General features: G+C 41.9%; 1 protein-coding gene and 1 pseudogene across 1 annotated transcript; one reads left to right on the forward strand and one right to left on the reverse strand.

The window, feature by feature from the left end:
- Positions 1–464: 464 nt before the first annotated feature.
- LOC135510854 (fidgetin-like protein 1) lies at positions 465–3,549 on the reverse strand (annotated as a pseudogene).
- Positions 3,550–9,048: 5,499 nt separating this feature from the next.
- Positions 9,049–15,834, forward strand: LOC135510855 (tubulin--tyrosine ligase-like). Its single transcript, XM_064932146.1, has 7 exons — positions 9,049–9,717; positions 10,332–10,410; positions 10,542–10,774; positions 11,034–11,169; positions 11,361–11,630; positions 11,827–11,970; positions 12,520–15,834. The coding sequence occupies exons 1-7, from the start codon at positions 9,549–9,551 to the stop codon at positions 12,725–12,727; spliced, it is 1,239 nt and encodes a 412-aa protein (XP_064788218.1). The 5' UTR covers positions 9,049–9,548; the 3' UTR covers positions 12,728–15,834.
- Positions 15,835–17,848: the final 2,014 nt, after the last annotated feature.

Genomic DNA, 17,848 nt, shown 5'->3' on the forward strand with positions numbered 1-17,848 from the left:
TCACAGTATTACTCCAACCCCTTAGTGTGGATATATATATATAAAAAACACAGTAAATAGACTAATAAGAGTTTCAAACCTCTCTGCCAATAACAGCTGGTTTTCCCCTCCCCACTCTGACCACTCCCTGACAGTCCTAGCTAAATTATTACTTTAGAAATTGCTATTTGATAATCTATTTTTTTTTTTTTTACCATTTTAATTGAAAACAAATCACAGTAAGGTACTTCATTTTTACCCAGAAATTACTTGATAGAGTTAAAAACAGCTCCATTGGACCTTAAACAACCCGAGATGATGAAACTGATAGCTGATGTAGGCCTATATTCATCTACTTCGGATAAACAGGTAGCAAATGGAGTGAAAAGGGAACATATGGCCACATGGCCCCATAACCCACCCTCAGAAAAACACTTTGCCACATTTCCTCTCTGTGTACAAAAGGAAAAGCTGTTAGCAATGCATTACCATAGAAAAAAATTCAGCAACTTTATTAAGAACATATTACTTACACCAAAATCTTAATTAGTGAATCCAAGTGTAAAAAAACTAATAACATATATTTGTGAATAGATATACTGTACCATGGATCAGTAAGTGAAAAATCAAGTTAACACTCAGAAATAATATTTTAAAAAGCCTCATCTTATGGTAGTCTGTCACAGGAAAACTAACATTTAAATGAAAGGTAATTTACTGAACAAAACAAATTAAATATATCCCCAACAGCAGTAAATGTTAAATATAGGCTGATATTTGTAATGTGAGTCTATACTGCTGCCCAGATCAACGACCACAACCAAAAGTCTTGTTCCACCCCTCATAGAGCTCCAGGTCTTTGGCTGAGACGCTGGGCCATACTGTCCTCAGGGCCTTCTGGAAGTCACAGTGGAGGATGGGCTGCACCTGGTCGGGGGTGATGGTGGCAATGTCACGGAGCTGGATGCTCCGGATGGGGCCAAGCGCTGCCTCCCAAAACAGAAAAGCCCTCCGTCCCTGTGACCACGGTCTCCAGCTCGTCCTCTCCCAGCTGGCTCTTCTCACAGGCCATGAGGTGAGAGACTATCTGCCTTCGGGGAGGGGGGATGTAGAGACGCTTGGCAAGGCGGCGCTGGGCCGATTCGTCTGTCTCCTGAGGGCGGTTGGTGGCCCCCACCACCAGGACGTGGTCGTCGGCTGGGGTGGCTGCCCCGTCCAGCTGAACCAGGAACTCTTGTCTTTATCCGTCGGGATGAGTCGTGCTCCCCGTCCGTACGCTGGGATAGAAGAGTCGATCTCGTCGATGAAGATAACAGCTGGCTCATGGCAGTGGACGATGGCGAAGAGTGCTCTAACCATCTTCTCTCCCCCCCCCCACTTCGAGGTGAGAGACGAGGCACTGATGCTGAAGGTGGCCCCTGACTGGCAAGCAATGCACTTCCTGATCAGAGTTTTTCCTGTGTTTTTCCTGTGCCGAATCCTTCGAATAGGAGGATGTCTTTGGGTGGACCACGGAGGCCAGTGAAGATGTCAGGCCGGAGCATAGGCCACACCACAATCTCCTTGATCGTGGCCTTTGCAAACTCCAGGCCAGCAATGTCGTCCCAGGCTACGGGCGGTCCATCGTCCATAATTTCACTGATGATAAGCTCGATGATCTTGGGCTCAAAGTTTTTCAGATGCTCGTCTACTGGCTGAGTCTCCTGAGCATTGCTGCTACCGACAACACTCTCTTTGTCCTCTGACCTCGACATGGGGGACACAGATTTGGAAAATGTCCCCCGTGGTCTGTTGGCCCCCAGTGACTTCTTAGTGGCACCCCCGATGGCAGCTGCCATCGCAGGGGGCTTCTGGGCTCTCTGGGACTCTTGGGGGTGTTTTTTCTGCTGATCAACAATAAACTGCTCCCTTGCCGTTTTGAAGTTTGTGCCACCACAGCATGGGTCTTGCCTTGCCTGTCCTCCAGATGCCCCCCTCTGCCATTCTCTCCACCAGAGTTGTAAAACATCTTCCTCTTGGAGGTGTTAGAGTTTAAGACAGACTGGTGACCTGCAGGGGCTGGGTTTGGTTGTGGTGGAGCTGAGGAGTGCTGGCAAAACAGAGACTGAGCCCATGCTGAGGGGCCAGCAGAGGAAGGGGGGTAGCTGGGGACTCCCTGAGCGCCTCTTGGTCTTTCTGCTGTAGCACTATGTAAAATGCTGAAAGTGCTGTTGCCCTCAGGGTTGGGCCATGATGGGGGTCCCAATGCTTTGAATGGAGTCTCTTCAGCTTCGAGTCCAGTGGAAGGAAGAGACAGGGCGCTGCCTCTGTTCTCTTGTCCAACGAAGATGTTAACATCTGCAGGTGCCACAAGGGACTTTCGGCAGCTCCAGCACACCCGCAGTTGTCAGGGACGATTCCCATTTATCGCTGTGGTTCCTCTGACTGCAGGCCAGGTTCAGTACACTCTCTGCATAGTTGTTAAGCCCCGTGCGAGGTTCTTCCGAGTCCAGCACTGCAGCATAGCGCTCCGAGTAGGTCCTGAGCAGGCTGCCCATGCCGGCCTGAGAGAGCTGGGCGCTCGCCCATGCATATTGTATGGCAAGGATGTGCACCCGATAGGCGTTTGCCTTCTGTTCAGGTGTGCAGGTGCCAGACGAAATGTCAAAGGATCTCCTCTGCCACTCGCCCAGGTGTGCACCACTCATGCCTGGCGTGCTCCCGCCTGTGGAATGGGGGACAGGAGTCATTAAAAATGCATGACAAGAAGCAGCCAAGCAAACACACACACACACACACACACACACACTTTATAAATTCCATGAGTCTTAAAAAAAAAAGACATCACCACATTATAACACTTATTCAATATAAGTCATGTCTAGACTTACAAGTAGCTAAACTTACATAGCCAGCTATGACATATTGTGATGATGAATATACCGATAAGTGAAAGATAACGTAGTGTCAAATAGGTACACCTTAGCATTGGCTCCAGCCTGTGGCAGAAGCCAGCTAGCTGTTTCCCCTAAATTACTGTTGTCATTTCTCACTCACGCTGCACATATTCTCATAACAAAGCCTTGATAAATGATGCGCGACTGAAACAAAACGACTTGGAACACAATTTACATTTAGGATGCTCATTTTCTCAGGAAAGAGGGATGCGCGAGCCCGGGTTTCACACGAACCAGCGCCAAATTCGAGCTATGCCATGGAAACGGGGCTCCATTGTTGGCTAACGTTAGCTCACTGTTCCTAGACTGTTTAGCTAACTACTGTAGTACCGGCTAAACTACTGTAGTACCGGCTAAGATAGCAAGATCCAAGTAAGCCAGTTGACTTAGCTACTAACCTACTGTAACTGTCGTGTTAGACATATCTCGACTTACCACAGATAAGTAACAACCAGTTGTAGCTTGGAAAATAGAGAGCATAACTTTTTGCACCACGGAAAAGTTGTTATATCAATATCACATTCGCAGCTGGAAGTACAAAAAATGATTCCCGCGCCAACTCTTTGAAATCACCCCTATGTTATTTTTGGGTACGTCAGGTGACCTTTCTTCTTCTTCATTTTTGAAAATTATTTTTATGTCTTCTTCTTCAATGATATCATGACGGACCGCAAACAAACTTTAAAGTGCATGCTGCCATCTATTGTGCTGGAATGTATTCTGCCCAATTCTATACTATTTTTTAAAAATATATATTTTTATTTAACCTTTACTTAACTAGGGAAGTCAGTTAAAACATTTTTTATTTACAATGACGGCCAAACCCAGACAATGCTGGGCCAATTGTGCGCCGCCCTATCGGACTCCCAATCATGGCCAGATGTGATACAGTTTGGATTCAAACCAGGGACTGTAGTGACACCTCTTGCACTGAGATGCAGTGCCTTAGACCGCTGCACCACACATACTGCCATGAAAATACATTTCTAAACCAAATAAATCCCTACCAACTCCCCAACCCCCTAACCCCATTAAACTTGATCTAAATCATGCTGAAAAACTCCACCCTTGTTCAGCATGTCAACAGCCATATCAACAGTAACATCTGTTACCCCCAATATCACTTTTGCCGTCTCCACAATAACCTTCAACCTTGCATTTCTGCTTTCCACAACCCAAATCTTATTGATAACCTTACCAATAAAAGCTATGAAGCCAACATTGCACCACCGCACGTTCATGAACGCAAGATTACAGAACCATGCCAGGACCATCAGAAGCACCAGCCCCAACAGTAGGTCCACTTACTACAGGAACATCCTTATAAGCTCCATCAGTCCGCACTGTAGTTCTACCAATCTGTCTTACAGCCTCTGCATATAATACATCATGACTGATCCTATATCTCTGAGCCTCTCTAGCGTCTCTCTGCACCTGTCATCCACCAAATACTACACTGAGTTATCCCCCACAATTACAGCACTTAACCTTCACATTGCATCAACATTCACCGTAATCATGGCACATATTTTCTTTCCTTTACAATGAGCAGCTACATGTCCCATTCTTTGGCATCTAAAACATTGCAGTGCATATGGGACAAATTCTCTAACATTGAAACTAAGGAATCCTATATGTACTTCTCCAGGAAAACTTCCTCAAACCTCAGCATCCCTGATAAGCTTTCACTTATTTGACCCTCTTTCCTACTGATAAACCTTTAGGACTCAATAACTCTGCCCCCCTTCAAATGTTCTTTAACATCGTCTATGGACATAGATGTTGGAACCCTAGTGATGACTCCCCCCAATATACCATGGGGGTCCTGAGTGGCACAGCAGTCTAAGGCACTGCATCTCAGTGCTAGAGGTGTCACTACAGATGCCCTGGTTTGAATCCAGGCTGTATCACACCCGGCTGTGATTTGGAGTCCCATAGGGTGGCGCACAATTGGCCCATCATCTGGGTTTGACCTTTGTAGGCCGTCATTGTAAATAAGAATTTGTTCTTAACTGACTTGCCTAGTTAGATATAAATACAACTTGGTTTTACATGGTTTTATTGGCAGACTACATCCAAAAAGGTGTATTGCCACCACCAACTGGGTGGGGTAAAATACTTTAACGAAAATAAAATATAAAAATTAGAATAAATAAATAAAGCTAAACAAAAATCAATGTAATATTTCACTTACTAAAATGTACTCAGATCCCTACACAGGCTCTGGGGCCTGAGAGGGGGAAGCATCTTCAGAAAATAAATCTAGAATTGGCTTCCTATTTCGCTACAAAGCATCCTCCACTCATGCTGCCAAACATACCCTCGTGAAACTGACTGTCCTACCGATCCTCAACTTCGGCGATGTAATTTACAAAATAGCCTCCAACACTCTACTAAACAAATTGGATGCAGTCTATCACAGTGCCATCCATTTTGTCACCAAAGCCCCATATACTACCCACCACTGCGACCTGTATGCTCTCGTTGGCTGGCCCTCGCTTCATACTCGTCGCCAAACCCACTGGCTCCAGGTCATTTTCAAGTCTTTGCTAGGTAAAGCCTGGCCTTATCTCAGTTCACTGGTCACCATAGCAGCACCCACCCGCAGCACGCGCTCCAGCAGGTATATTTCACTAGTCAACCCCAATGCCAATTCCTACTTTGGCCGCCTCTCTTTCCAGTTCTCTGCTGCCAATGACTGGAACAAACTGCAAAAATCACTGAAGCTGGAGAGTCTTATCTCCCTCTCTATCTTCAAGCACCAGCTGTTAGAGCAGCTCACAGATCATTGCACCTGTACATAGCCCACCTGTAAATAGCTCATCCAACTACCTCATCCCCATACTGTTATTTATTTATTTTGCTCCTTTGCACCCCAGTACTTGCACATTCATCTTCTGCACATCTATCACTCCAGTGATTAATTGCTATATCGTAATTACCTCGCCACTATGGTCTATTTATTGCCTTACCTCCCTTATCTTACCTCATTTGCACACACTGTATATATACATACTTTTTCCCCTACTGTATTACTGACTGTATGTTTGTTTATTCCATGTGTAACTCTGTGTTGTTGTATGTGTCAAACTGCTTTGCTTTATATTGACCAGGTTGAAGTTGTAAAGGAGAACTTGTTCTCAACTAGCCTACCTAGTTAAATAAAGGTGAAATAAATCAAATAGAAAAGACAGTATTGTCTGCAATGTTTCAGCTGTGAAATCTTGGAGATCAAAGAACCTTTTAGACACTTTCACAATGATTTCCAGTTTCTTTGATTTTTTTTGTTCAATTGTCCTGTACAAATAATCACTAGAGCAATAAACGCAACAAAATCAACCTTCTTCACAATTCATATTTCAGGATCATCAACTGACTGACATCCACAGACTGGCATCGTCCACTGCCATAGCAGTGTGTTTCCAGCTACTCTTCTGGACTGTGAGTTCATTACGCTTCGTAAAGAAATTGCCCTACCAACTAACCCTACACCCATTAAAAAACCTCTCCACTATTCCACTACTTGGCCCGAACTGATCCTACACCAGGCCGGCAGCCTGGGAGGACAGGACACTATATCACTCAACACAGCTTGTAACTCTTCTGCAGTAAAATCTTGTACACCAAAGTACATCTCTGCAGCTGCCACCAACACAGCTGCTATCTGTGATTTGTTCCTGCTGAGGCAGGTAGCCTAGTGGTTAAGAGTATTGGGCCAGTAACTTAAAGGTCACTGGTTCGAATTGCTGCAACACAACCATAAGCTTGGCATACGTCAGGTGATGTCACTCCTACGCAACACTCGTTTCTCAATCATGCAGGGATTTGTAGATCTATGTAGCTATACGTAGGGCTAGATGGGACTTATGTTTACACCTCCTGTGAACACTTGTGTAAGGGAGGTAAGGCCCTATAGTCTAGGGTACAATTCGAACTGGGGCTAACCCTGAGCCCTCCCCTCTCAAATCATGTGCATGACGCCATCTGGTGGTGAAGATATAGCTAATACCAGAAAACTGCTACTGTACTTTGGAAATTAAAATATGTTCAGTTTAATTAGGGATAGTCTTGGCAAGTCCAGAAAATCCAGTCCAATAAGTTCAGTTCAAGTCCAGTCAGTCCATGCCAATTAGTCCAGTCAAGTATACTCCAGTCCAGTCTAGTCAGTCAAGTCTATATACAGTACCAGTCAAAAGTTTGGACACACCTACTCATTCAAGGGATTTTCTTTATTTTTTACTATTTTCTACATTGTAGAATAATAGTGAAGACATCAAAACTATGAAATAATACAAGTGGAATCATGTAGTAAGAAAAAAGTGTTAAACAAATCAAAATATATTTTATATTTGAGGTTCTTCAGGGTAGTCACCCTTTGCCTTGATGACAACTATGCAAACTCTTGGGATTCTCTCAACCAGCTTCATGAGGTAGACACCTATAATGCATTTCAATTAACAGGTGTGCCTTGTTAAAAGTTCATTTGTGGAATTTCTTCTCTTCTTAATGTGTTTGAGCCAATCAGTTGTGTTGTGACAAGGTAGGGGTGGTATACAGAAGACAGCCCTATTTGGTAAAAGACTAAGTCCATATTATGGAAAGAACAGCTCAAATAAGCAAAGAGAAATGACGGTGTATTATTAGTTTAAGAAATGAAGGTCAGTCAAGGTGTAACATTTCAAGAACTTTGAAAGTTTCTTCAAGTGCAATCGCAAAAACCATCGAGCGCTATGATGAAACTGGCTCTCATGAGGACCGCCATAAAAAAGGAAGACCCAGAGTGACCTCTGCTGCAGAGGATAAGTTAATTAGAGTTACCAGTTTCAGAAATTGCAGCCTTCATGGTCGAATTGCTGCAAAGAAACCACTACTAAAAGACACAGATAAAAGGAAGAGACTTGCTTGGGCCAAGAAACACGAGCATTGGACATTAGACCGGTAGAAATCTGTCCTTTGATCTGATGAGTCAAATTAGAAATGTTTGGTTCCGCTGTGTCTTTGAGAGACGCATACAGTAGTAGGTGTGGTTCCCACTGTGAAGCATGGAGGATATGATAGTGTGGGGGTGCTTTGCTGGTGACACTGTCAATGATTTATTTAGAATTCAAGGCACACTTAACCATGGCTACCACAACATTCTGTAGCGATATACTATCCCATCTGGTTTACGCTTGGTAGGACTACATTTGTTATTCAACAGGACAATGACCCACAACACACCTCCAGGCCGTGTATGGGCTATTTGACCTAGAAGGAGAGTGATGGTGCCGCATCAGATGACCTGGCCTCCACAATCACCTGACCTCAATCCGATTGAGATGGTTTGGGATGAGTTGGACTGCAGAGTGAAGTAAAAGCAGCCAACAAGTGCCCAGCATATGTGGGAATTCCTTCAAGACTGTTGGAAAAGCATTCCTGAAGCTGGTTGAGAGAATGCCAAGAGTGTGCAAAGCTGTCATCAAGGCAAATGGTGGCTATATTTTGATTTGTTAAACACTTTCTTGGCTACTACATGATTCCATGTGTTATTTCATAGTTTTGATGTCTTCACTATTATTATACAATGTAGAAAATAGTCAAAATAAAGAAAAACACTAGGCGTGTCCAAACTTTTGACTGGTACTGTATGTCCAAACAGTGTTGGACCTCAGACATTGCTCTGCATTGCATTTAACTTTATAATGTTTTGTCTCATTATTTAATTAATATAATCTCCTGGGTATTGAATAGGAGGCAAGTTCAACTGACCATTATGAGGCCCATGCTTTCAAGTGAACGAGATATATTCAATCTGGACATTTGTTCAGGGGTTACATCTGTATCAATTTCAAACAATCAAAATAGAGGTTTCTCTTTGACCAAAAATAAATGTTTCTCTACCGAAACCTCTGGCCCTTAAATCTCTGCCCTTACCCTTTAAAATATATTATATGCTTTCTGGGATATACAGTCACATCAATATTTCCGTTATACACAAATTGAAATAGAAATTAAAAGTTACTTTATTGCTTTTTGCTCTGCAGACGGTATTTAATCTGATAACCTCAAGTGAGGTACCAGAATAGAAAGACTACATCAACCACAATCCATTGCAGGTCATGTTTATCCACGTTCCATGTGACGACAGATGATGGATGAGAGCTGTGGGCCAAGAATAAAAGGACAGTTGATCTGCAACAGAACATTTTGGATATCTTCTGTTTGGTCGTTTTGTCCTCAAATTGAACAGCTAAAATCTTAGCAAAGTAGCAGTTTACATAGTTAACCAGTCAAACAAAAAATTATGAAGAAAAATATCCAGCTACCAGAGTAATCGACAGCAATATACTGCTTTGACAGCTAAGCTAGCTAGTTAGCACACCAGATAGGTTCTCGACCAGACGTGTGACCAAGTAGTCACACCCTAATCTGGGGCAACATGAGTGAAATGTAGACCAGAGTAATGCAACATGTAGTAGGACTTTTGTCATCGTGAAAGACATTCATTTTTTTCCAGAATCTGGACATGGCTGCCTCATCATGCTACAGCCGCCCGCGAGATAGCGCTTGCCAGCCAGTCTGCTAAATCAACTAGCTACATCGGAGCTTGAAAACAATTCGTTTTTTTTGTTGCACATATAATATTGTGGTATTATGAATTCACCCATGTATACATTTGTCGCCCGAGACGACAACAGTACTATTTATGCTGAAGTTTCCAAAATTCTCGTCGCTACTGGACAATGGAAGAGACTGAAGAAGGATAATCCTCGATTCAACTTGATGTTGGGCGAACGGAACAGACTGCCATTTGGACGGCTTGGTAGGAGTTAACACTTTTGGCATACGCAGTAAATGGTCTTACATTGCATTGAATGCGTTTTGTTGCAGTGTCAGTATTCTTGTTCTCGCCCTCAAGCTAAACCCATGAATTATGTCGCATGAAACCGCTGATGTAGACCTCTGATGGAGGCCCATAGGCTGATACACATCACAAGTGCTAATCTGGCACTCACTGCAATGCGCCCAGTCTCCTTGGGAGTCAAACCAAGACCTTTACATTATGCAAAAGTAAAAATAAAGTTACTCCCTTAAACTGATAATTTTCCAGAATGATTCATTTGTGGCCCACTCCTGTCTCAGTTTATGATCAAGAGTTTGGCCTTGACTATCCTTGAGTTTATTGTCTATTGCTACTTTGTTACAAAATTATAATCATATTTTGGCGATATCACTGTATCCACATGCATCCTTGGTCACTGAATCGTATCTTCTGTGGATAAGTCAGAAGATGCCACAAGTAGGCTATATTGGACACACTGAAATGCCGTGTTTGACCTCGGAGAGGGAGGACCTAAATTAATTCTTGTTTACACCGCCCTATTGTAATCACTTTCATCCCTTTTTTTTCTGCATGCGTTTGTTTCTCCTCCACAGGTCATGAGCCTGGACTGATGCAACTGGTGAATTATTACAGAGGAGCAGACAAGTTGTGCCGCAAAGCATCTTTAGTCAAGTAGGCATTTTCAAACCTTGACGAGTTGAAAAGGTTCCAGTGTAATAATTTTCACTTTGATGCTGTAAATTTCACTAAATCCTGCTAATACTGTAAATATCATCAATATCCGCTTACTTTGCATTGTGCAGGTTAATCAAGACTAGCCCGGAGCTTCCAGATCCCGGCAACTGGTTGCCTGAATCGTATATCATCTATCCTACTAACCTCAACACTCCCATTGCGCCTGCAAAGAATGGCATAAGCCACCTGAAAAGTAACCCCAAGACTGATGAAAGAGAAGTTTTCCTGGCCTCTTATCACTCAAGGAAGGAAAGCGGAGAGGGAACAGTGTGGATCGCCAAGTCATCTGCTGGAGCAAAAGGTACCAAACAGTCATCATGTCTAGAGGCTCATATTTCTACTAACAGCTAGTACTGCTAGATTCTGTAGTCATTTGGTATTATGGGGGTGTGTGTTATAGTATTGCTGCCTAAAGAAGCTCTCTTTTTAAGCTAATGCATGCCTCATATTTTTGGAAGTTTCCTTTGACTACCCAGGGAGTTACAAACACTCTGTTGGCAAAATATCTATTCCAAGGATTGTATACAAAGATGAGGCTTGGGTTGGTTTTCTTGTTCCAGGTGCTGGGATTTTGATATCCCACGATGCAAATCAATTGCTGGAGTTCATTGATAATCAAGGGCAGGTTCATGTCATTCAGAAGTACCTAGAAAGACCACTACTGTTGCAACCTGGCAACCGTAAATTTGACATCAGGTAAGCAGCTGATACTAATACCTTTGAGTGATAGTACATCTAGTGTGTTTACTACACATTTATTACCAACAAAGACCATATAGGCTTCTAATACACAATTCAAGCTGTCTAAGGAACAGCAAAATAAGAAATGTTATCGCTGGTGTTTTTCCCAGTAATCTGACTCTGCGGGTTTGCTATTGTGTTCTTAGGAGCTGGGTGCTCGTGGACCATCAGTACAACATCTACCTTTACCGGGAGGGTGTGCTGCGGACGGCCTCGGAGCCCTACGACAGCTCCAACTTCCAGGACGTGACCAGCCACCTGACCAACCACTGCATCCAGAAAGAGCATTCGCAGAACTATGGCCGCTACGAGGAGGGCAACGAGATGTTCTTCGACGAGTTCCGGCAGTACCTGCTGAGCACCCACAACATAGTGCTGGAGACCAACATTTTACCTCAGATAAAGCAGATTATAAGGTAGCTACTTCTCCGGTGCTGTTTTTTTACTTTGTTGAAGGAGATGGAAAAATACAGTTTTGTTCAATGACCTTAAACGTGGCCTTTCCCTTAACATTGCGAAGTTCTACAAATAGTTATATATTGGCATATGCTTCACAACTAGGCTATACTCTACTTAGACTCCTGACAATGGTTGTTCTGTATGGTCTCCTAGGAGCTGTCTGACATGCATTGAACCTGCCATCAGCACTAAGCACTTGTCCTATCAGAGCTTCCAGCTCTTCGGCTTTGACTTCATGGTGGATGAGAGCTTCAAGGTGTGGCTGATAGAGATCAATGGAGCTCCGGCCTGCGCACAGTCAGTCCTATTTTATATTCTTCTCCCAGTGGTCATAAAAACGTAGCAGGTAGTAGTAATAGGCTATAAAACTGTGTCTCTGATATTGTCCTGTTTATCCTCTTCCTCTTGCCTGCACTCGTTTGGGTCATCCTCTCTACATCCGTTAGACTGTTATTCATTACATTTTATTCATAGAATCTTTGTTGATTTAAATGATTTGAGAACTGTGCATGGTATGTGCTCTACTCAGACTGACCGGCAGTTGTTTGTTCATTCACGCCAAGAGGTTTGGGCAGAAATGTTAATTCCTTTGAAAATGTTTGTTCCATTGTTCAAGGCTTAGAGGGCTTTAATAACTTTTCATGTTAGGATTTAATGGATGTTTTATTTTAAGATCTCTGACTTCCCAGTGATTCTGAATGTGCTTGAGTGTAAAATTGTCCTTTGAATTGATTTTCCATGCTAGATAAAGTTTCTGGACTCTTGATCATTAATTCCTCCCTATATAATCTGTCTGATTTAACTGGCATGGCGTCTTATTAATTGCGCTGTCAACTCTCCCTCTAGGAAACTCTACCCGGAGCTATGCCAAGGTATCGTGGACGTGGCCATCTCCACTGTCTTCACACTGAACAACGATTCCGAACCACGATCATCTTCCTCCTCCCCTGCTCCCTACTCCTCCTCCCCCTCATTTTCTGCTCTCACCTCATCCTCTTGTTCCTCTCCGAAACTGAGAGGACCTCTACACGTGGGCCCATTCACCCGATTGTAAGGCCCCCCCCCCGCTTCAGAAGTTCCACCCTCCGCTCCTCACTTCTAGTCTTTTCTGAGAGGTCCCACAGGTCTGGAAGCTTGCCACCTCATTGGTTCTTGTTTGGCAAGTCTCAAAGTGGTTTGCCCTTGTGATTGACTGAAGATTGAATGTGGGGTCTTCTCGTATGTGCTACCAGATTTTCCTCTCTCATACACCACAATGGAAGGGCATTTCAAAGGAAAGCCTCGGCAGACATGCAGAATATGAATGTGGAGACTTGGTGAATGTTTGGGTGATGATGATGAATGGGCGACAGACTGATGACTGGTTTGGGGGTCCCAGAGCAATGAGAGAAGCCCTTGTGTTCCAGTGCTGCCACTGAGGCTCCCCTAGACTGTGTATGGATGACCTCTGAAGATGGAGGGGATGCTTTACTTATTATACAGACTAGTGCCTTACATCTCCACCCATACCCACTTAAAGATGCAACCTGACGAATTAGCATAGCATTTCTGCTACTGTGTGTTACGTGAGCCAGTGTATTGTCGGTCAGGCAAGTGTGTGTGTATGTGCGATGTAGACTTTTTTTTTCTTTTTCTCTCTGGGTTTGTAGATCTTTGGGTTTATCCACAAAAGTTAGCATTCCTACATCTTTGTTTCATATCATGGTTATTCACAAAGCCCCGGAGAGTTGTGTACTGCAGTTTAAAAAAGTATTAAAGCAAAAGAATAGGAGGCATCCAGTTTCTATTTTATTGCTATGTAAATTGTATTATAGCTATTTGATAGCTATTATTCTGCGCATGCCGTGTAGTTTTTTAGGTCTTCGATTTGAGACCTTTTTTTCCCAAGTTAATTTAGTCAGTGTTGTTAATTCCCCCCTTGTGTAAGAAAAGATTCATAGACAGATTACTTATATTTCTGTCAACAGAGTATTTGTTGAATGACTAGAGATAACATTTCAAACTATTTTGAACCTTCTATGGTTCTGCCAGTAAAACTGTTAGAATTAGAATCAGTCACTTTTATTCTCCCAAGTACATTTACATATAGGCCTACTTGGAATTTGATTCGGCGAAATGGTGATGCCACAGTAAACAGAATCAACAAACAGAATATAGATGATAAACACATACAGATGGAATATATTGACAAGGAATTTACAAATCCACGTACACAGTTACGCACAGGGGACCTCCGATACAGCTGTAAATCAGTTTGTTTGTCATAAGAGGGACTGCATGTTGGTGTGGATGCATGTCACAGTGTCTTATCTCCTAATGCAAGTAGGCCTACTCTCCCCTTTTGCCTCTAATACTGAGAGTTCTTAGCCAAGCACTTCCTTTAAAATGGTCTCTTTATACTTTTTACCTTCCCAATAGGTCCATGAGACGCACCTGTTTGTCAAGAACTGCAATTGCATTTTGACACCAGATGTTTTGAAATAGATTTGCCTAGTTTTGCGTAGTTCTGCACCAATTGCTTTTGCAGAAATGTTTGTTTAGTGTGTGTTGGTGACGCTTGCTCAAAGAAAATGTGTTTCTTGTTAGTTTTTGCTTGTTTATTTAAAACATGTAGTGAACTTGAATTAAACGTAGTAGCTTCAACCCCAGAATTGACTTAATGTCAATGCAAGGTCTTTTTAAAATATTTTTTTAAAGCGGCAATCCATAGCAGTGGATGCGCGATAGAACAGCAGTACTGAGTTTGTTTGTTTTTTTACCACGATGCTGGATGCTCCTTTCTTCAAAACGATAACAAATGTGCCTGGGGCGGATCCCAGATTTAAGTGTATTTATTTTTTAAGTAGTTTAAGACTATAAACACAGTCAGTTAGGTTTTTAACACAGCTTCCATGATGTTAAGTGAACTTGTGATACCTGCCTGCTAGAAAGTTGTTTTCCCTGCCCTTGTCTGTTTCTGTGTTTACACTGTGATATTCAATGTAGAACACCTGACCACATTCAGTTTACAGATGCTTTGTAGCATTATCACCCACGGTTATCCCAGAGATTAAGTTACCTTGTCCTATGTTAAACTTTGTTTTAAGTATGAGTTAGTCCCTTAACCACCAACTCCTTTCTTCAATATCACACATTTTCAAATATTTTTAGTTGAGGAAATGTTTCAATGTGTTTTGAGTGAAACACTACTTAAAGGGATAACATTGAGACATTTAATCACTGTCTTTTTTTTTAATGTTTAAAGATTGCTATGACGTATGGTGTGAATGACTGCTTGAATAGTATCTGTTTGATATGCACATGGTCAAAGCATACAATGTTTATGAATTATAATCTATTTGTGGTTAACTGTTCGGTTAGTTTGTATATCAGAGGGGCACAAAAAAAGGTGTTGGTTTCTAGATTGTTTTGCAAAATAAAAAAGAACTGTATTATTCAACACATTGCTTGGGAAAACAACCAAAGGAAATGATCAGTATTATTATACAAATTGGGGAAATGTCTTTCCATCAAAGGGAAGGGGTGCCTTAGTGGGAATTGCCTCTTGATGTTTGGAAGAAGCAATAGACCTCCTGCATATAAATGCACCTTTCATTTGTTTGATTGTAAAGATGTGAATTTGCCTATTGCTATTTGGCATATGCGTCTGTGTGACTGTTTTAATTGTTCAATCTTTTGTAATGTCTGGTTGTACTCATGCAGAGTTTCTTTGCACTGAACTTTTCCCATTTTTAATTACCTGCTTAGTAGGTTATGAATTCTTATTTCTTATCAATGAGAACTTGTTTGTATGTCTAAAATCAATCCCCCCCTCAGTATTACTTTCCCAGCTATGAAATCTGTGGGTTTGATGTATTTCAAGTCCTTTAAAGTGCAATCTGTATCTTCCTTTGAGTGTATCATGGCCATGGGAGACAAAGAAGTTAGATTGCAACTTTAAATCAATCATTATCAAACATTTTCACTAAACCAAGGCAGCCAAGAATAAATAAATCAGTTGACACAACAGCAACATTGGCACATTGAAATGTTAACCTCTCCCCCAGTCAAAATGATATAACTGTATTTAGTCAGATGAATGCCTATTTCTTTTAGCTAATGTTTATCAAACTTTTGCATGAAAACTGTCACATTATCATGGAGAATAAAATGTATCGTTGATCTGAGTCTCCTGACTTCTCTTGTGGCGTAAACTGATAAGTCCCAGTGATGTACACTAGATATGACATGAAAGAAAATCATATAGATGTTGTAAATGATTGCCAGCATTGACTTTATCCAACTGAATGTGTTAGAGTTGCGTAAATTCGAATCTGGTATCAGGATAAATATAACAATTGAGTCACCAATTTTATACTATGTATTTTTTATTAGCTAAGTAATAAATGGCAAATGCAACTTTCGTATATACGGGCTCACTGTAATACCACGCAGGGCAGAACAGAGAACTGACAAGACGTATGTAAAACAGTATTCTTTATACTGTGATAGACAGTTCCAACCCGTCTGTTGGCCTATCACAGAGACTGGGCGTGGTTTAAACTTGCTCAGCCTATTGCAGGCGCTCAGGCGGGTCCCCGCCTCTTGGCGCTTCTGTTGATAGATGTAACTGTTGCTCGTGAAGAACATCCAGGCTCTCATGCTCCATACCGTTCTCACACCTGGCTCCTGTTATCTAACAAAAGACAGCTTGTTCTCGCAACACCCCGCTCTGAATGTGCCCCCCTCCCAACTAATTTGAACAGTTCCTGTCTTCATGCTTCTCTGTATTTTTCCAACATGAGAAAGTCCCATGGTCCTGATACTTTAAAACTTTTTATGGCTGCTGTCCCTGTACAGGGATCAACATCAGGGGAAATTTCAGAGTGACAAGTAATAGTACTCAATAAAACTCAAACTTTCATTAAAACACACATGCAGGGGACTCAATTAAAGCAACACTCGTTGTGAATCTAGCCAACATGTCAGATTTTTAAAATGTTTTTCGGTGAAAGCATGAGAAGTTATTATCTGATAGCATGCAACCCCCCGAAAGGGGACGTAAACAAAATAATTTGCGTAACCGGCGCTACACAAAACGCAGAAATAAAATATAAAACATTCATTACCTTTGACGAGCTTCTTTGTTGGCACTCCTATATGTCCCATAAACATCACAATTTTTTTCGATTAAATCGGTCCATGTATACCCAAAATGTCCATTTAGGGTATACAGGGCGGCAGGGTAGCCAAGTGGTTAGAGCGTTGGACTAGTAACCGGAAGGTTGTGAATTCAAACCCCTGAGCTGACAAGGTACAAATCTGTCGTTCTGCCCCTGAACAGGCAGTTAACCCACTGTTCCCAGGCCGTCATTGAAAATAAGAATTTGTTCTTAACTGACTTGCCTGGTTAAATAAAGGTAAAATTATTAAGACCGTCAGATCCAGGAAAAAAACTCTGTTTCAAAAACGCAACATCATTTTTTTAAATTAAAAAAGTTGCCTATAAACTTTGACAAAACACTTCAAACTACTTTTGTAATCCAACTTTAGGTATTAGTAAACGTTAATAATCAATCAAATTGATCACGGAGCGATCTGTATTCAATAGCAGCAAGTCAACAAATCATGGACGATTTTCTCTCTTCCATAACTTTCTCTTCTGTACTCGATGACAGGAAGTGCCTATTTCTCATTTCACCAAGGATTAACTTCAACCCAATTCCCAACACTGGCGACATCGTGCGGAAACTGTAGGAACTGTTAACCGGGCCGTATCTATTTTCTCTTGCCATAGACAAAACAGAGACTGGCGGAGTGATATTTTTTGTGTGTTTTTTGTGAACAGATTTCCTTGGGGTTTTGCCTGCTACAAACGTTCTGTTATAGTCACAGACATGATTTAACCAGTTTTAGAAACTTCAGTGTTTTCTATCCACACATACTAATCTTATGCATATACTATATTCCTGGCATGAGTAGCAGGACGTTGAAATTTTGCGCGATTTTTAACAAAAAGCTGAAAAAATTCACACGCTCTTTATTAAACAATGTTTCAAGTCAGCTATGTTGCATAACACATACATACATCCACACAAGCCAACAGCAGATCATATTCAATCATATATATGGTAATGGATATAATGTAAAATACAGGATCCAACAAATGGCAGTCATGATGACTGCAATCGACCAA

The sequence above is a fragment of the Oncorhynchus masou genome, chromosome 23 (assembly GCF_036934945.1).
Source record: "Oncorhynchus masou masou isolate Uvic2021 chromosome 23, UVic_Omas_1.1, whole genome shotgun sequence".
Lineage (NCBI taxonomy): Eukaryota > Metazoa > Chordata > Actinopteri > Salmoniformes > Salmonidae > Oncorhynchus > Oncorhynchus masou.